Source organism: Hyalella azteca, unplaced genomic scaffold (assembly GCF_000764305.2).
Source record: "Hyalella azteca isolate HAZT.00-mixed unplaced genomic scaffold, Hazt_2.0.2 contig14630, whole genome shotgun sequence".
NCBI lineage: Eukaryota > Metazoa > Arthropoda > Malacostraca > Amphipoda > Hyalellidae > Hyalella > Hyalella azteca.
Genome location: NW_025944508.1, coordinates 179,410 through 199,453, shown reverse-complemented (window position 1 = coordinate 199,453; position 20,044 = coordinate 179,410). Strand labels below are relative to the sequence as shown.

Sequence of the window (20,044 nt, the reverse complement as noted above, 5' to 3'; positions counted from 1 at the left end):
ATTTTGCCTGGTTCTTCCTCTGTTTGATCTCCTGAGTTTGTTTTTGTTTTGTTTCCTGTGCTGGTATTATACTGGCCGGACCATCGACCTTTAGACAGGCTGACCCTCAACAGTGTTGTTGCCAGAAGGCATTATTGCTGTTTAGCCACTCAAGCCATCTGTGTCATTAATCCAATTTTTATACCTGATGCATCCTTTTGTTTCATATTGTTTCAGAACAGATGTATTGATTAAATTCCATTCAAGCCAAGTTTATGCAAGTAACTGAAATGCTGCCAAGACAGTTAAATGCATCAAGTTAATTCTGCAATAGTACTGTTGGGTGAGTGACATTCTTCCAGATAATTTATATATATGTGTGTCTTTCTCAATACTGTACTGTCCACATTTCTTTTAACCATTGCATTATTTATCTGCATTACTGAAGGACAACCCTACCATAATTTAGGTAACTTTATATTTAAAGTGTTCACAGGCATGGTGGTGATGCAGTCCTTGTTTTACCTAAATAACTTCACTTGCATTATTGTGTCAAATCTACAGCCAATGTTGTTTGCTTGTGTGTTTATTAATTATAATTTTTGCACCAATAACTCTTGCAACCTAACTTACTAGACTAAATTATCAATCCTTAATTTACTAAATGTTTGAACTCATTATTCAGCTATAGCATGATTGCCTCAAGTTAATCTCTAAATTTTGGCATGATAGATTATAACCTGTTTAGCATCATAGTCACATCATGCACATATTTTTCATTTGTAATTTTTATAGCTTTCAGCTGTCTGAGGACCTTGTGTGCCATTGCCCATCCCGTGCTCCCTACTCCATATCACTAGTTACCAAACATTATAAGTCACAATAGTCCTAAAGCACTATAAGCAATATTGTCTCTGTACATTTATCGGCATGTCAGTTGTATTTTAAAGTCCCATAATAAAACATAACTCTTTTGGCAACTCTTTACTTACACCATTATTAGACAATTCACAATTAGGCTTCACTTAAGTGGGTTATGAGTTAATCCCCCCTGTGGTTGACATGGGAACAGTGTAACCTGCAGGCCTTTCAATCCATTTTGTTATATTAACATCAAATATATTACCTATTCAGAATTCCACACTGCTCTACAGAAGTGTGAAAGTTGTAAATTACAATGCATCATTTCAGATCCAAAGTAGAAAATGAATTGTTGGTGCCTTCCTCACAGTGAAATAGAACATTTGCTCCATGCAAAGCCCATGTGACCTAGCATATTCAGCACCCTTTTTGAAATATTACAGCATCAGCGAAGTGCTAATTAGATGTGAATAATTTCTTTTGTCTTATTTGCTTTCAAAGAAATTACCAAGGTACCTAGCAAATAATCATCTGATATCAAATTTGTTCCTCAAGCACAAATGGCACTTCTGGCACTGTAGTTAGCTGGCTGCTTTACAAATTAAGCTTTTTAGCATTTAATTGATGCATTCTGACTGCCACTTTCCTTCCAAAGTTCCTGCTAGCTATATCTTAAACGTTTATATCATGAACTTCATGTATGAATTTTAGATTTGATGAAAGTTTCCCTTTCTACTGTTTTCATGTTTTACTTTATATATATAAAAAATCTTAAGAAAAAAGCCTTTGCATTAGTGTTTTTGTGCTTGATATTTCAGAAAATTTAGTACATTAGTAAATGAATTTTTTTCCACCCAGACACTCCCCTTAAATGGCCCATATCATCAAGCATTTGCTAGAAAACAAGATATCAGTTGAAAATGTATTCCTCTGGATTGTGAGTGAAGATTATTCTTCAAAAAATGAGGTAAGGCAGTATCTTATTGTACCCTACATTGATACTATGCATTCCAATGTTGAATTAATCTTCATTTTTATTTTCACACTTGTGAACAATTTCTGTCATTACAAATAATGTTAGGAATCATTATCAATCTGAATCCACTGTTGCCCCATGTGCACCCATACTGTGAAGTATGGCCATATATGTAGTTTGAAAGAATAGGTGATATCATTAGTACTACTCATATTTCTGATTATTTCAATGACTGGAATAATTCTATTAATCATATCTGCCATTTACAACTTTTCAGCAGCAGGTACTATTATAGATATATATACCACTATAGGTATTTCCTACACTTTTTAAGGAATTTTGAGTTAGTGTAACTTCTTAGTGATGCTTGTAATTATGAACATCATTTGTTTGCTTGACACATTGACTCTGATTGCTTTATCTTGCACTATTATTTCATTTTTTGTACTAGGTATTACGAATACAGGGTTGCCAGACAGTCTTTTTTTGCGGACAAATTCCGAGATTTCGTTTTTTTTTAATTGCATTGGCTGGCTAAAACTTATGATAGGGGTACGTCCTACTTAAGTTAAAAAAAATAAATGGAATTTTTACAATGGTATTCACAAATATACTAGTACGGTATATATTGAGTTTTAGGCGTTTTTTGTGGTATGCATATGTGCTACTTCAGAGTCAATGTGTTGAAACATATGAATGTACTTATGTAGAATATTCACTCTTTACTTATTGGAATGAGTTTGTATTTACTGAAAATTATTGAAAAAAATGCAATGTTGATATATTACTCTAAATAATTTTTCTAGGTCATCACATAAAATAATATATAAAATATGAAAACTCAATTTTTGTAGCTAATCTTCATCTTTCATGTAAAAATACTTCCGCAATCAATGTTTTCAATAGAATAGCTGTATGATTCTTTCAAAATGTTTGAGATAAATGAAGAATTTTCACTGTTCCCTTTACCACGTTTTACTGATCTCCTACAGAGTCCTCTTCACCCTAGAAGCGGGCTACGGCCCTAAGATCTGTGACAAGTGTTCATTCAGTTTTGCTAAAGTGACAGTTGCTAAAGTGATAATGCTCAGTTTTTCTGCTAGCGTTTAGGAGTGTGACAAACAAGTGTTGTAGATTTGTGCTGGTGACTGGCAAGGGTGGAAATACTTGGCTCTTGGCAGCTGGAACTCCCACACTCGTCACCCTTACGTCACTGCTGTGCTGACAAAGCGTCACTGCTGTGACTGAACTCCACTGATTCCTTTGGTTGGCTCAACTCTTCCTAGCATAACTGGACAGGTTTATGCTCCAGTGAAGAGATAGTGAATGCGTCAACTGTTCCTCACATAACTTGATAGATTTATGTGCCAGTGAAGAGGCGGCTTTTCAAGTGTTCCCTTGGAGTCGAACATCAAGTTTCTGAGTCCGAGAAGTGTCAGTGAACAGCAGTGGAGGTGGGGAAGATGGCGGATATTGTAGCTGGAGGTAAGGGAGGGAGTGGTGCAGGGAGGGGTCCTGGAGCGGTCAAATGCGGAATTTGCTCAAGGAGAGTTCTGGTGAAGGATAAGGCGCTGCAATGTGAAATCTGCCTTGTATGGTACCACTGTAGCTGTGAGCAAATAGATGACCAAGCCTACAACTTAATTTGTGATACTGGAAAAACTGACCCACTTTTCCACTATTTCTGCTCCAAGCAATGTAATAAGCCGGCGTCTAAGTTTCTTAGAAGCCTTATCGAGCTGGAGTCTGAAGTGCAGAAGCTGTCAGGTAAATTTGCAGAGATGGAGAGCCGGGTGGCCCAGGTGGACAGCAGGATGGAAGAGATGGCGAGCGGGAAGTTTACACCTGCAATGATAGAGACTGTAAAAGAAATTTCGTTGGTGCACGCGACTGGCAATGCGTCTGGAAAGCAGAATGAGGTGGCGAGCTTGATCAGGGCTACGACAATGGAGGAACTAGCAGAAATGGAAGACAGGGGAAGGAGGAAAACAAATGTTCTCGTTTTCGGTCTTGGTGAGGACAAAGAGAAAACAATGGATGACAGAAGGAAGGAAGATGAGAAAAGAGTGGGACAGCTGCTGAAGGCAATCGAGTTGGAGCAGAAGACCCCTATGGATCTAAGGCGATTGGGAGTTTATGCAGTTGGGAATGAGAAGGTGCGACCGTTGCGCCTAACTTTCAATTCAGAAGCAAGTAGGAATGAGGTGGTTGCAGCTTTTTATAGAGCAAAAAAGGCTGCCGGAAGGGTTGGCGAGCAGGGAGGAAACGGAGATCTTGTCCTCACTAGATTGGGTATGCGCAGGGATCTCACACCCAAGGAGAGAGTGGATGAAGCGGCACTTTTTGAGGAACTGAGGAGGCGGAGGCAGGAGTCGCAAAATTCGGGGGACCAGTATGCCAACTGGATCCTTCGCAGAGGCAAAATAGAGAATGTTTGCAGGTACCCACAAGGGGACGCCAAATAGGACTGCTTGCACTGAAAAGTAGTTTAACTGTAAATGGATGGAACAAGGGGAAGGAGCCGAATTTTACGCGTGATTCTAGTGAAAGAAAAGAAAAATCTACTGGCAACTATAAATGCATGTATACGAATGCCGATCAAATGATGAATAAGCGAAACGAGATGCAAGCGATGATCGGCATTCACAAGCCAGACATTGTTGGAATAGTCGAGGTTAAACCTAAGAACAGTAGATTTGCTGTTGAAGAGTGTGAGCTGGCGTTGGGTGGATTTGAGTTGTTTCATAACTTGAGCAGCGAAGGAAGAGGAGTGGCTTTGTACGTGAGGACTGAGTTGGGGCCTTCTCTTTGTGAAGCCGTTGATAGTGAATACAAGGAATACATCCTGGTGGAGAGTAAGCAGCATGATGGTAGCAAACTGTTGATAGGCCTAGTCTATCGAAGCCCTAACTCTACACCGGAGAACACGGAGAAATTGAATGAACTCATGAGGAAGATTTCTGGACAAGGCGCTTCGCATCTGATGGTAATGGGGGACTTCAATTTTCCGGAGATTGACTGGTCGAGGGAGGTGAGTCGGGCGGGACCCCAACACCGAGCTACGTCATTTTTAAGGACTGTCATGGACTGCTTTTTACTGTAACATCAGAAGGAACCAACGAGATATAGAGAGAGAGAAGAGAGAAAAAGAGAACATAGTGGATTTGATATTCACGAACCTCTGTTTGCAGGTTGTTGAGCAGACTACACGCAGGAAAGGCCCCGGGCCCTGATGGTTTTCCCTCACTCATCTTGGCGGCGGCGGCAAGAGAACTAGCAGAACCTGTTTCACTTTTGTTTGCACGTTCACTGGCAGATGGAAAAATGCCTAAAGAATGGAAGCAAGCAACAGTTACACTGGTCTTTAAGAAGGGCAGCAGAGCATTGGCTAGCAACTATAGACCTGTCAGTCTCACTTGTATCATGTGTAAAGTGATGGAACAGTTGGTGAGGTCACAAATATTGCAACACCTGTTGCGTAATAACCTGATTAGCGAAAGTCAGCATGGTTTTGTCCCAGGTCGATCCTGCATCACTCAGCTACTCGAGGTTATGGACATCTGGACCAGGGTTGTCGACGAGGGTGGGAGGGTTGACGTAATTTACATGGATTACCAGAAAGCATTCGACTCTGTTCTGCATCGTCGGCTACTGGCGATGATTTCAGCACTTGGGATAAGAGGGAAGGTGCTGGAGTGGATGAGGGACTTTTTATCTGGGAGGAAACAGACAGTTGTAGTCAATGGAAACAGGTCGGAAGAAGCCGATGTCTGCAGCTGTGTCCCTCAAGGCTCTGTTCTTGGTCCGATACTCTTCGTCATGTACATTATTGACCTGCCGCAGCAAGTAAAGACGAACGTGCGCATGTTTGCAGACGACACTAAGCTATTTGCTAGAACTGATACCAGAGAGGGCACCGTGTGTCTCCAGGAAGACTTGGACCGGCTTCAGGATTGGTCTGACAAATGGCTGCTGAAGTTCCACCCAGAAAAGTGTAGCGTTATCAAGCTGGGTGTACAAAAGTCGGAAGGAAAATATTTTATGAGAAAGGGACAGGAACAGCAGCTTGAACTGAGGGAAAGTGGGGTGGAGAGGGACTTGGGAGTGATGATGGACTATGGGCTGGTTTTCAAGGAGCACGTGGCCTATTGCACCGCCAAAGCAAACAAGGTAGTCGGCATAATTCGCAGGTCATTTGACCATCTGACTGAGCATACATTTGTACAACTGTATAAAAGTCTAGTCCGTCCGCTGCTGGAGTACGGACACTGTGTCTGGCAACCATACCATAAAACCCTGTGCAGCGACATTGAGGATGTGCAAAGGCAAGCAACGAAGCTCCTGGGTTCACTGAGGGACAAGCCTTACCCCGAGAGGCTGCGGTTGCTGAAACTACCTTGTCTGGAACACCGACGCTTGCGCGGCGACATGATCGAGGTTTACAAATACCTGCACGGGTACTACAGCGTTCAGCACCCAACGTTCATTAAGGCCACTACAACGCGACTCAGGGGTCACTCCATGAAGCTGTATAAGAGCAAATATTGGCTTAACGTGAGAGGAAACTTCATTTCGCACAGGATTGTTGACTCGTGGAACGACCTGCCCGATGGTGTGGTCTCGGCTACATCTGTGAACTCTTTTAAAAACTTACTTGACCATCACTGGAGGGACCTGCCATCACTATATAAGCCAGAATGCCAGAATTAGGGTCCTGTATTGAATTGGGTTGGCTTCGACTTTGGAGAGATGAACAGGCCTTGATTGAGGCCTCAACCATCCGACGAGTTCAAGTTCAAGTTCAAGAAGATATTTATTTTCATTGTCAATAAACCAGGTTTATGGTTGTCTTGGTACTTATTACTTTCAGCCATACAAGCATAATATTGTTTTGAATAAGCATTTCACATTTTCATCAATATAAATGCTTGCATTTTATTTTCAGTGTCCACTTGAACTCGGTGATGCAGTACTGCAGAAGAAAGAGTTTGTGCAACTATTTTTGAACTTTCTGCGGATTCAAGCCAACAGGTGAGATACAGGGAAGTGTTTTTGCAAAAAACACAGTAGGTTTTTTACCAGAACTGTTGATATACCATTCAACATCATTTTGTAGTCATGATATGTCTGTGCACAATGCTTTAAACTGGCTCATTTTGCCTATTATTTTATCATGCTAACCATTTTCATCTATGCTTGACTTTTTTACTCTCTGTGATCATTATCAATTTCTTTTAAGACTGATGGTATATAAATTATTTATTCTCATGTATTGCATATTATTACTGTAGCATGCACTCATGTCAATGCAAATAATGTGGACTTTTTAAAGATGTACGTAATAAACTTTTTAGCCATGTGCTACCCAATACTCCTACGGGCGGACAGCAGTGTCAGAACCCCAGCACTCCTTCCTTTGGAATAACGGCTGTCAAGTATGTGTCTCCTCACAAAGCTACTGGAATTTACCCCACTAACCGTAACACCCGGAGTGGAGCTGGTGGAAAGCTTGATTTTGGAGGTACTCCATCCAGGTCACGGGGCTTCCACTCCAGTCGTGCCAAGGTAGGAGAGTTGCCCAATAAAATTTAAGACAAATTTTTTTCCGCTAAAAAATCCAAAAATCCATCTTTGATGATCTATCATTAATGATGGTAGTCTCAGCTTGCTTAAATAACATAGAATTTACTAGCATTTTATGATCCTGGTATGTAAAGTTTTATTTTCAAATATTATATTATGCATCGTCAATATTATCCCATACTTCTAGAAAAAAATGTATATATATGACTTTTTTTATAACTTGCCAAGCATAATTTCAGTGTTCATATAGGCTTGGCATGAAGCTTGCCTCTAGAAGAAATTCACTCTAATTCTCGGCGAGCAGGCGGGTGTTGTCCCAAGTGATGGTTTGTCTCCTTGTCACACCGACGAGTTTGTGCAAAGAGGAGTCAGCAACTCCAGCATCACTCCTGCACCAAGAGATGGAGAATTGGTTGGGCCTGATAGGACCTTACTTTTGTCTCCGACTGAGTCCCTTTGCTCGGGCACCACTCCTGGCAGAGGGCGTCTGTGTTCAAGCACTCCCAAGAGTGTTGCACCAACCAACCTGACCAGCTCTAGAGAATTTGGTTTATGGGGATCTTCTGCCAACACACCCAGAGCGCCAGGATGCGATAGAACGGACAGAAATGATGCATTCAGAAGGAGATCGTATTCAGGAAACAAAGTTTCAGACACTGAAATGCCACCCGGTTTTGATAATCTATGGAAAAAGAATAATCAAGAAAGAACTTATGAGAAACATTCAGGGTTTAGAAATACCTTACAGGATTTTATGGGTGGAAGTATAGACAAAAAAACTGCTCGGAGAAGGTATACTGGCGCCTGCACTAGCTTTGACTTCATTGGAGCTGCAGATTGTAACACATGGACTAGGCAAAGTGTTCAGACAAAACTAGACATATCAGACTCGTCATCTTTTCCATCGCTTGGGCGACCATCAAACGGTGCGCAAGCTTCACCTCGCGTTGTCAACAAGCTGGACAGACACAAGAAGAAGAGGATAAAACCTACTCGAGTTAAAGTCCCAACAGAAGACGTTGGGAATGGTGGAAACTGTAATACTGGGGTGAAAACGACCGAAGGCGCCACGCCTATGCTTGAAGAGAAGGCTTTAGCTGTCGAAATAAAATTGGGTAAGGCATGTGGACTGCAAGAAGAGAGAATGATGTTGAAGCGTCTCAAAGATGAAATGAAGAGAACCAAACATGTAGACACAAATATTGTTGGAGAACCGTCGTGCATAGGTGAAGAAGCTCGAGGTTCTCAGGTCCCATCTGGCGACCAAGCCCCTGGTGAACGGTGTTGTGATGAGTCTCGCGTAGTGCCAAAAACGGCTGACAGCAAATGTGTAACTGCACTTTCTGAGTACACTCAAGGAGCTTCTGACCCTTCATCTAGACAATGCATTGTAAAAAGGGTTCGGTGCACGAAAGAAAGTCTATCTGACAGTTCACTCAACAATTCTGATTCAATAAGTGAGAAGGAAAGACCAGTCGGAAATGATCATGCTACGAACGTGGGGATTAATCAAGAGTCTTTAATTTTTTCTGGCACTACCTCCGTATCGAAAACTTTTTCAAAGAACACAGAACAAATTGATTGTTCTCCTTCCATGGTGACCAATAGAAGAAGTATTGATATCTGCGCTGACCTTTACTCTAAACTTTTGCTCTATAACTTGACCCCGAGCTTAGCATCTGAACTCCACTTTGTGTTCCAGCTTTTGACCGTCAAGACTTGGCTTGACGACGGCCAAGTAGAACCTCAGTACAAGTCTGGTCTACCCGACCTTCTGTACAGTGCACACAACTGCGTTTATTTTGCCATTTCGGTTCTGTTGAGATCCAGGCATCTGATTAAGTTGCTTGATCGCTCCATCTTGCGCTTGCTGGCCGAAAACAGTAGAGTACAACTTTTTTGCCCATCTCTGCAAGAAGATCTCAATAAATTGGCTCATAGCTTACCAACCCATCTTTCTCCAAAGCAGACCCCTCGATCTCCCATGAAAGGTGTTCCTTTTCAAATTGAGATCGACAACCGTTCCAGTTTTCCCGACAACACCACTTTCCATGTCTTCAAGAAGCAACGAGACATCTTCTACGAGTTGCTTCGAGAGTGGGAGTGTGAGCACGAGTCTCCTGACTGGTCATTCTCTTACTGCCTCGGGGATGCCATTCGATCACTGCTACAGTTGGGACCAGACCCTTGCAACACGGCCCATTTGGCAAGATTATTTGTCGCGCAGTTGTTATGTGCATGTGAGTCTGGTCAAAAGGAACTCAAACAACCCGACGATGGCGATGTTCTCTCCGCACTCAAGCGCCGTCAACCAGAAAAATTTGAACGCTTGCAAGAACGTCTCGTAACTCCGTCTTCAACGACTTCTTCCGTTAACCCTGCCCCTTCTTTCCCGGGAGTGCAACAGTTCTTCAAAGACTTCATTATGGAAGGCGCATCGCCATCTTTCAGTGCTCTTTTGGAAGAACATCTGATAGCTAAAATCAGTGACCTCCTGTGCCTTACAAGCAACCGACGGGAATCTCCTTCGTCCAGCCAATCATCTCTTTTATTACGGCAGGTTGGCGTGTTGGGAAAATTCTTGGGATTACTGTGGTTTGCTCCTTACTGTTCGCCTCTGACTTTGCCACAGCTTGCCCTTGCGCACCAAGTCACGCTCAGAAGCAAAGTGCATCTTAGACTGCCGCTTTGCTCAGTGCTACGTAGCTGTGCAAGGCAGGGATGCTTGGTTGCGGCTGTGTTGCTTTGTGTACAACTGCTCAGTGTTTCTGACGTAGCTGCTCTTCACACCACTCATCTGCAGACAGCTGTATTTGCTCTTATGCACGTGTACAAACTTGCTCTCTGTGCATGCACATGCAAAGAAATAATACTTGAATCGCAGGAAAAGAGCACAAAGCCGTCCCGTGAATTAACTGAAAATCAGTGTTCTGTACTTGAACGCCGCCACGGTAGGAGAAGCCTGTATAGCAGTGATATTGCAATCATTGCTGAAGACGAGTCTGATGTTAGTCTGGGGAAAGAAACTACAAAATTAGAGCGTCAGTCTGAAATCATTGGTAGTAAACGTCGTATTTTGAATTTTAGTTCTGACGATGCTTTTTCAGATGATAAGTCTTTTAAGTGTGGTTGTAATGGAGTTGCCATGATTGGTTCTAGGACTGAAATGAATTCTAACGATGACCGCACGTCAAATCTTGAGAAAAATTTTCTTTGTGAGGACTCAATTCCTTCTACCGAAAATTGCAGCAATTCTTTTGAAAATAGCAATAATGCAATCGCAACAAGTGGTCATGATTTTAAAATTTCTCATCACGGAGTGAATTCTATCCAAATGAAAGGCAGAGAAGAATCATCTTGTTCAAAAAGTTTGGATTCGCACTTTTCAAGCGTTTGTCAACACATGCCACAAGAAAATGTTCAAGATCGAGAAGATGTCTTCAGCACACGCAATCCTATAAATTGCAATGAGATTTATTTCAGTCAGAGCTGTCATCATCACCATCACATGCCAGGTTCTGCAAGAACAAAATCGTCGTTTTCAGGAGAAGTCAGCTTGTTTCTGCGGCTGCTGTTGGGGTGGCTTTTTGATCTGCCTGTGTTCCCAGATGGTCTCTTCTACGCCGAGCTGCCTAACACTAGCATAGACATCAAGGTTAGTTGTCGGGTTTCAGAGAAATTTTCCTATCACAATAAAAATCCATAAATTAACTAATAAATCAGTGCAAGGCAAGTTGTAAAATTTTTGCTAAATTTTCAGCTCCAACAAAGAAATCTTTATACAACAATATGAAAATATTCAGAATTATACTCTCATTTATGTATAAAAATTCCCATTTACCAGGAAATTTCTTATTAATATAAGAAATGCGTTACTTATAGCCAAAACTTCATAAAAACTTTGACGATATTTATTTAAAATGCAAATTAACCTTTTATTAATGAATGTCAGAGTTTTAAGACGTATTTGATTATTCCAGGAGTACAAGATGACGGTTGCAGTAATAAATGAGCACTACACATCTCCGTGCAGCCTTCGTTGCGCCTCGCATCTTTCCTCAAACTTTCATGTTCACGGTTAGGCCGCTGATGTTCATTGGGTGTATTTATCTTCATTTTCTTTATTCCTTTTTTTATTTGGGCCCGGAAATGTTCACATTGCATTACCAGAGATTTTCCTTCATGTTGGGTTTAACTTAAAACTTGTAGCCTGAATTTTTTTACGTATGAATTTTTGAATTTTACGTATGAATATGAATTTTATTATTTTTTTACCTAGCCGTCTGCAATTTGTGGGAAAACATTTTGTTAAATAATTTTCATGATTAGTATTTTTCAGTATCAGGCACGAAATTTAAAGCCACCAGTAAGAATTTGCTTGTATCTACTCTTGAATAAGTTCCGTTACGGATTCAAATTTTTCTCTTCTTCTCCAGAGTCTACGCGCAATCAAGAGCGGCCATCAAACTTTTCAAAAACTCCAAGCAAGAAAAAGATTTCAAACCATAAAAACCCGCAATCCGTACCCCAGATACTCAACCATCAACGTCCCGTATCTCCAAATAAATCTGTATTACGGGCAGATCCTCACGTGCAGCATATTTATCAGTCAGTACAAGACAGTAAATGTAAATGCACTAATTTGAACAAATGTGGGAGTTTGAACTGTCAACGCTCCGAGTCAAATTTCCAATCAGAAATGCATTTGAGACACAATACCTGCGATGTTCCTTCTAGGAACCGTTCTGTGACGTATAACACTGCTGAGGGCGTGGAAAATAGAATTATTTGTTCTGATGAACATTGTTCCAACGGTACAAACGTAATGCCAATAAATGATGCGAATTCACATCACCTATGCAATCAAGACCATTCCAACAGTAACATTCCACTCAAATACGATTCAAAATATGCTGTCTTGTGTCATGACATAAATTCCCCTGTTTCATCACAATTCGCGTCAGCGTGTAATATTACTAAGCAAGAGGAGGATTGCTACCCGGTGTATGGAGATGCTGATGCCACCTCATCCATTAACACCCGAGTGAACAGCGTTACAGAACCTCCTCGGTGGTGAGTTCTGAGCATGTACAAGTTCTAACTCAAAGTGTACCATCATTTCATTAATGATTACCTTATTTATAATAGTATGTTCTATACGGTTTTTCCGTTTATTGAACTTTCACTCCTGCTACATTCGATATCAGTTATGTGACTTGGCATATTTACTTTTGTTTACACTTCAACTATTATGATTTTGATTAGATTAACAAATTAACTTAATTAGAATTAGATTAACTGATTTCGTCAGATTAGATGGCGTCACATTATATAAATTTTATGGCAGTTTGTGACGCATCATACGTTGGTTTTTACTATTATTCTAATTTAAACATGGTACAATGTATTGCAGTTTTGTGACGCCGCTGAAGTGCAGAACGCGTGACAACGTTACGGCAGTAACGTCACCTGATGTGACCATGACGCTGACGGACACCCCTCACCGGGGGGAGGAGCTGGTTGAGGGGGTGTGTCCTCCTTCTCCCCCTCCTGCCCCACACAGATTCGATGAACACATTCGTGTTGATTCTCATGTGAGTGGAGTTGATGAATCCTTGCTTCAATCTCTTATAAGAAAATATTTATTATTGTTTCGTAATTTGGTTGTGTATATTGATTATTATTTTGTTCTAAACGCTCCTGATTAGTTATGTACCTATTTTTGTTCTCAAATCTTCGTCGTTGTATGTATTTTGATTGTCATTTCCACTGCTTACTCATAATAGCCTCATTGCTTTTAAACTGTTACAACTTCTCAAACAACCCATCAGTCTGGGTGTTCTTTTATCTAAATTCAACGTATTATTCTGTTGAAAGTTATCTCCATGCCTGTATTACCTCAACATATTTTTCTTACCCCTGAATATCGTGCATTGTTTGTAACTTTACCTTGTTTGAACTCAGTTGTTCTAGGAGTGCTGGGCTTCTCAGTGCTATTATCACTTCTATGTGTTTTTCTTGACCCCGAGTCTCGCTTAATGTTAGTAACTCTATCATATTTCAACTCAGCTGCTGAAGGAGTGGTGTCCTCAGCTCGCGCCGCTCCAAGGGATGCTCAGAAATGCGTTGGACGGTTCCGGAGACCGAGCCTCGCACGGCAGCGTCCGCAAAATCGCACCTCTTTCTGCTCTGCCTCACCGCAGGCAGCCGGACTCACCCTCCGCGACTACGGACGGCAGCGCCAGTGAAGGAAAGAAGCCCTCGAACAAACAAGACCTCAGCCAACATAGTCTTCAGGTGCCGGAACTTACCACTGCTAGCTGTACTTTTCTTTCTGTATCACCGTAAAGAATTTTCAATTTTTTAACATTAAAACATTTGGTGAGGAGGAATGTAGTTGATTATAACGATTAATGTAGTTGAAGTATAACGATTCAAAAGTTAAAAGCTCAAACTTGTACTGGGAAAATCCTATTTTGCGATCTAAAAATTTTAAGACAAATTTCGCGCGCGTTTCTTACGAATTATGTGGACTCTAATCGTATTCTCACGAAGTATCAGACCTAATTGATGGATGTCTTGAAAATAGTTTCTGAACGTACCTTGAAATATTTGCACAAATGAAAAGAAACGAAATTTATTTTTGGATTTATTTTGAATACTGGTAAGCGAGTTCTCCAATGGGACTTGGAGGTTAGACTTATTCTATATTAGTCTACCTTCTGTTCAGAGGGCAATCTCAACGGAATTTTGTGGCGCCGGTTGCATCTTGTTTCCGAAATTAGATAGAAAGTAGTTTCTTGCAACAGCCTGCTAGTTTCCGATGATATCTAGCGTGACGTTTTTTCAGTTTCTAAAACCAGTTAGAAGATTTTTTTTTACTAAATGCCGGCGTATTTCGAAAAGTATTTAGTGTGACCTTCGCCTTTTGTTTCCAGAACCAGCTGGAGGAAAGTTTCTTTCACCAGCAGCCAGCTTGCGTTCGAGAATGTGTTACATTCGTAATTGACCACCTGACAACCAACTGCCTGCGCCACCTTCGTACAACCCTCTTACCAGCTGCCGTTGCCTTCGCCACTCGTGATGTCAGTCCTTGTACTTAGTATGGATAGTATTCTGATGCATGATAAAAAGGATAGTTAGTAGAAATAGTAGTTGCATAAGTTTCCTCATCATATGCATTGTGCCCATTGTATTTGTTAGAGTAATAATTGTATGACAGATCTTCCGTTTTTTATCGTGTTCCTGTAATAAGAGTACACCCGTTTGTTTTAGTGGACCCTTACAATGTTCTTGCTCCAGGTTTGCATCAGCACTATTTATTCCATGCGCAGCTTCAAGATCGTTTTGACTCGGAGTTTGGTTTGCACGAATCTTCAGCCCTGGAACCCGAAATCTCAATTCAAGATTGTGCAAAGTTCAGCTCAACGGACGAGGTGGAGGCCGTGGCCAAAAGAGAGCTGCTACAGGCGCTGACAAGTTTGCGTGGCCAAGTTGCCCAGCAGTGTGTGCAACACCTGCAACAACAACTGCACCAGCAACAACAGCTGCTACGCATGCTGCTACCTAGTGATATCTCGGATAAGGTCCTGTTCTTATATTGGCCTCCGAAAATTTCTCTATATTGCTAGATTTTTTTACTCTGTACAATAATATTTACTTCCAATTTAAGCAATGTTTGGACCAAATCAACTGCTGCCCTCGGTTATCTGTGGTTTGTAAATTAACTCAAAAATATTACAAGGAAAAATTATTCATTCTCCATTTATTGCGTTCATCTAACTCTTATCAGGTGCAAGGTCTTAAATATAATTAAAATCTAGTTATCCTTCTCAGGTGTAATTGAGCCAAAGCTTTGCTCTCAGAAGCATCCCTGTCAATTCGTCGCCCGGACTGGTTATCTCTCAGTAACAACTTGTACTTTTGGTCCGCCTTTATTCCGCCGCGTCTTATTTATATTACCTCTCCTCTTATTCCAAATAGCGGTGCACTTATCCTTTTTGATGGTGCACTCATTATATAAATTCCCTCCTGCAATACATGTTCCTCCAGCAGGCGGTTGCGGTGTGCTGTGGGGTGGTGGTGCGCAGCTGCAGTGAGCGGGTGACTGCTTGGCTCAGAAATGACTTGGTCCCGACCACTCCTCCATCCCTCTTCTCCCCTGTCACACGCACCACTCTCAGGAGGGTTCTCACTAAACTGGTCAGTTGACCGTTCCAATTTATGCATGCCAAGCTTGATGTTATTAAGCCTTTTATCCGAATTTGTCGGTGATTTTTTACGTTTGAAAGACTGGTGATCGTTAAATGTGGCTGATACCGTATGCTTTCTTTGTAAAAATGATTGCTTTTCTATTATATTCTATTATTTCCGTGCCTTTTGAATGTCTCTCTTGAGTAAAAACGCGCAAAACATTCCTTAATTATACCATATACCTACATGTACGAATTTTAGAATGGGATTAATTCTGCTTTAGGATCAGTTACTTCTAGTATTATTAATTGTAAAATTGATCCTTAATTTTTCTCAGGATCTAAACGTGACGCCGAATTGGAGTCTGACAAGTTTTCTAGAGGCCGCAACTTGCGAGATCGCTTCTCCTGCCATGGGTGTTGTGACCGTCCCTGCGTTTGATGTCTCTCAGACTGTCGCCACTATTACTGCTAACGTCAACTCTATTGATGGAAGTCAGCCAATTCAATCTCCAGTGAATTGCCGCAAAATAATCACCTCAGCTACTACTGATCTAGATTTTCCTAACAATCTCACTCTTGCAAAAGCCGCGTCTACCGACGCCAACATTTCAGCATCAATTTCTTCAGTCCTTGTCGGGAAGTCTCCTACTGACCTCTGTAGTAATTTACATTCTGCTCCCATTTCTAACACGGGTACTTCTGGCTCTTTTTCGTTCATGATTTCATCTTCTATTGTACCTGCTATTGCGTATGCTTATTCTTCTTGTACTAGTTCATCTTATTGTGTCTCCACATTATCTTCTTCTAATTCTGTTTCGTCATGTACTACTGTCGTTGCTGCCAACCAGTCAAGCTCATCAACCGGTGCGGCTCTAGCTCCAAGCATACCCATTTCTTGTGGTACCCTATTTAACGCTCGCACGAAATTTAATTCTACAGAAATAAAAGACAATTCAAGTTGTGGGCTGTTTTCTCCAGCTAACGAATGTGTTGCTGACAAAAGCCAAAGCCCTGTGCTATCTAATTCGAATTTCATTATTTCGCATGAAGAAAACGCCGCAAAGAGTTCTAATCGCCAGAATAGATTTTTGAAGGACGTCGATTTTAACTCTAGTGGACTCTTGGATTACACGCTGGACCTGGCAAACATTTCGGCAACTAACGTCTTTGCCGAAGATAAAGCTGCCTTTGCTCATGTTTCATGTGGGAAAGAAATGCACGACAAAGATGCCCCGGTTCCTTCTCTTCTCAAGATTGAAATGAAGGTCAGTTTTTGCTGATATGTTTAATTTTTTGTACTTTATTTTGTTGTATTTTATTTCCCTATAAGGTATTGTTTTTTCCTTTATTTGCTTTCTTTTTTTTTCAGGCTCTTGCAAAAGCTCTACTGAATTCGTTAACGATACCCGGCTTGCCTCAATTCAAATCTTACCTGCGGCAGCCATATTCTACGACCACCTCCTGCCAGGAGAGTGCTGTTGATCTCCCAGTCAGGACTCACAATGGCGTGTTGAGGGAGCTCTCGAACGTTGCACCTCCCCTCCCCGTGACCGCCGAGCAACTGAGGGTGCTCGCTGTAGCGCTGCGCGACTGCGTGACGAGAAGAGCAGACATCACCTCACCTCTTCTGCGCGGGTTCAAAACGCTCTCGGTGGACATCATCACTACTGCATGTGGGTTGTCTTAAGCGGTCACGCTCCGTGCCATACATTTTTATATACATTTGTTGAAGATGTAACCGTACACTGGTGTTAGGTTACAACTTCGATGCAACAGATGGGTTTAGTTTGTGTCTTTGTGAACAATCGCCTACACTATAATCTCATGAGCACAGCTAGTAACTGAATTAGTTTTTTAGCCATTGCCTTACGCTATTACCTTATGAACTGAACAAGAAACTCTATTAGTCAGTGTACAGCCGCCTCGCGCTATTAGGGCAGTAACTAGAGTAGTATCTCTGTCTTTGTTTGAGAACGCTCTTATCTCATGAGCTGAAGAAGTAACTCTCTATTACCATCAGGTGCCGCGTACCCTGATCTCGTGACGCCCTCTGTACTGGACGACTACATCGCCTTGTGGGGACCTGACGCTCCTCTTGAAAGCCCCCCATCCCTCCCAACCACCGTCCTGGCCCCACGAGTTCTGCACCTCATTGGTGAACTATTTAATGAGTGACAAATAAAATAACTTAAGTTGTCATAAATGACAACTAAATAATAAACCTTAATTGAATAACAACTAATTATTGAGTGTCTAATGGAGCCACCTTGCTCGTGAGATCCATAAATTCTCCTTAAGAGTTGGCATCAGAGTTCTGTACATCTGACCGAATCATGGACGGATGATCCAAGCAATTAATTCATCTTGGGTATTTGTTGAAATTCTGGCTAGGTTAGCCTTTTTTATTTGTTTATAGCTGGAGATTTCTTCGAGATTGCATGATAACTGTCGCCCATGTTTTTTGGCAAATGCTGTATGCATAGCTGAAGAATTTCTGAATTTTATATATGTAAGTACCGACTTTCTCACAAAAATGGGAAGTCAGTCGGAACCTATGACCTGCGTACTACTGACGAGGCTACTGAAGTGAACGTCTGTACGAGCTTTAAAACTATTGTCTACATTTAAATAAAATTTTCGTTTAATATTCTTTAGACTTGGAACTATTGTTCATGTGTTGAGTGCATTAACTTGCTTTTTTATATGCAGAGTTGCGGTCCAGAAGTGGTGAGGTGTGCAGCAGTAAAGGTCTACAGCAGCTGCTGCATGCTTGCGTTGATGCCAGTTTGCTGCAGCGTGAAATGCTGCACGATAAAGCTGTAGCCCTGCTGCAGCATTCCTGGTTACCGGTCAGTGTACAGAACCAAATAAGATTACAATAACAACGATTATCAGTAACAATACGCCTGTATACGAATGACTATAACATTCGCTTCAAATAACAATAACTGACTATAAAAATAGCGGTAACATCAAGGTAGTCCACAACAGGTTATTGTTAATGTCTGTTCACCCGAGTGGGATCTCCATAGGTGGTGCTGCAGGAGCTGTCTTCGTTGGTGCAAAGCCTGTGTGATGCTCAAGACGACGACGCTGTGGTGTCATTCCTGCCGTGGCTCTGTCAAGAGATGGAGAATCTTTCAGATCCTGAATGAAAGAACATATTCCAGATGCACAAAAATCTTTCATCAAGTAAAAACACGAAAGATGCACCTTCGGGGGAAGAGGCATATTCCAGATGAACAAAAATCTTTCACTAAGGAAAAACAGAAAAGACGTACCTTCAGGGGAGCAGTTGGATTTTCTTTGTTGAAAGTGAAGAGCATTCTTCTTGTTTATGTACTTGTCTGTCCTTATCACTTGCCGCTGGTCAAGTTACTTGAAGAAGCTTGAAGTTAGTTACTTGAAGAAGCTCTGTGTCGAGAAATAATAAGTCTTTTTCATTATGGTTATCAGGCAAACTCGCAATTTACATGTCGTTTGTGGCTTGAAAAACGCAGAAAGAAGGTCATTCCAGATAATTCCTTGTATTTTATTTATGTTCTCCTTGGAATTATTTCCAATTTTATAGTATTTTTCAAGCATTAACTTCTATTTTCTTACCTTTTTTTAGTTGAAGTCAGTTTAATTTACATTCGGTTAAACATGATTCCATCTTGGCTATTCAATTCATTCTGCGAGACTGTGATGAAGTAGATTTTTTTAGATTAGGTGTTAGATATTTACCATGACTGCATCTGCTGCAATAAAGTATTTTTAATTTTTCCGCGTTTTATTCTAATTTAATTCCTGGGTTACTTAGTACCGCCCAATTATCTAATAATTTTTTAGCGCATTTTCTCATTTATAGAAAAACATAGAAAGAAAGGACCCCAGCCATCAACCTTCAAACTACTGGATTTGTCAGAACATTGAGACAGTTTTCGGAGTGATTTTCGGTGCTCTCATTTTTAATTTTAATTATTTTTGTGATTTTGTAATTATTCCTGACATTTTTGATTTTTGAGTAGTATCCTATTTACTTGATTTTGTACTTATGTCGAGCCAAATTCCATCACTCAATGCCCCTTTTAACTTGATAATGAATGATAGAAACATTCGAAACGCCGTTAAAGAAATAAAAATGACCTTCGGTAATCTGATTTTCGATTTACCCGTGCAAAATAAAAATATTGTTCGATCTATTGAAAAAACTAATAAGAAAATTGTCAATAAATCGAATTCTCTGGTCTTCAATGAAACCTGCTTAAAGGAGCAAATTTTGCAAGCATATACGGACAACTCCGGCGCGCTCCGTCCGGGTGGTGTAAAAATTTTTCGCGTGTTGGCAGACGACGCTGGGCCATACGACGCCAGGCTTATTTTCCTGTGGGCTGATTGATCTAATTCAATGGATGTGATCTGTCTGGTGGCATGCGGCTGATAACGTTACAGTCGAGATGTGTTGTAG

The 20,044-nt window shown here is 41.1% G+C and overlaps 1 protein-coding gene across 2 annotated transcripts; it reads left to right on the top strand.

Annotated features, from left to right (window-relative positions):
* The first annotated feature begins 259 nt into the window (after positions 1–259).
* LOC108679817 lies at positions 260–19,357 on the top strand. 2 transcript variants are annotated; one of them, XM_018168544.1, is made up of 17 exons: positions 260–322; positions 1,699–1,807; positions 6,762–6,847; positions 7,171–7,381; positions 7,704–11,054; positions 11,380–11,476; positions 11,836–12,472; positions 12,813–12,993; positions 13,469–13,696; positions 14,338–14,484; positions 14,734–14,985; positions 15,455–15,601; positions 15,930–16,859; positions 16,964–17,267; positions 17,615–17,749; positions 18,304–18,443; positions 18,627–19,357. In XM_018168544.1, the coding sequence occupies exons 2-17, from the start codon at positions 1,712–1,714 to the stop codon at positions 18,747–18,749; spliced, it is 7,065 nt and encodes a 2,354-aa protein (XP_018024033.1). In that variant the 5' UTR covers positions 260–322; positions 1,699–1,711; the 3' UTR covers positions 18,750–19,357. The 2 variants fall into 2 exon arrangements, with proteins under 2 accessions (XP_018024033.1, XP_018024034.1); XM_018168545.2 differs by lacking the exon at positions 260–322 and having other exon boundaries at positions 1,601–1,807.
* The last annotated feature ends 687 nt before the right edge of the window (positions 19,358–20,044 follow it).

Excerpts from the sequence above, each read along its gene's own strand:
- LOC108679817 (XM_018168544.1), top strand. The coding sequence starts at position 1,712 with ATGGCCCATATCATCAAGCATTTGCTAGAAAACAAGATATCAGTTGAA. Across the intron at positions 12,473-12,812 it reads GTTACAGAACCTCCTCGGTG|TTTTGTGACGCCGCTGAAGT; the intron begins GTGAGTTCTGAG and ends AATGTATTGCAG. Across the intron at positions 15,602-15,929 it reads GGAGGGTTCTCACTAAACTG|GATCTAAACGTGACGCCGAA; the intron begins GTCAGTTGACCG and ends AATTTTTCTCAG.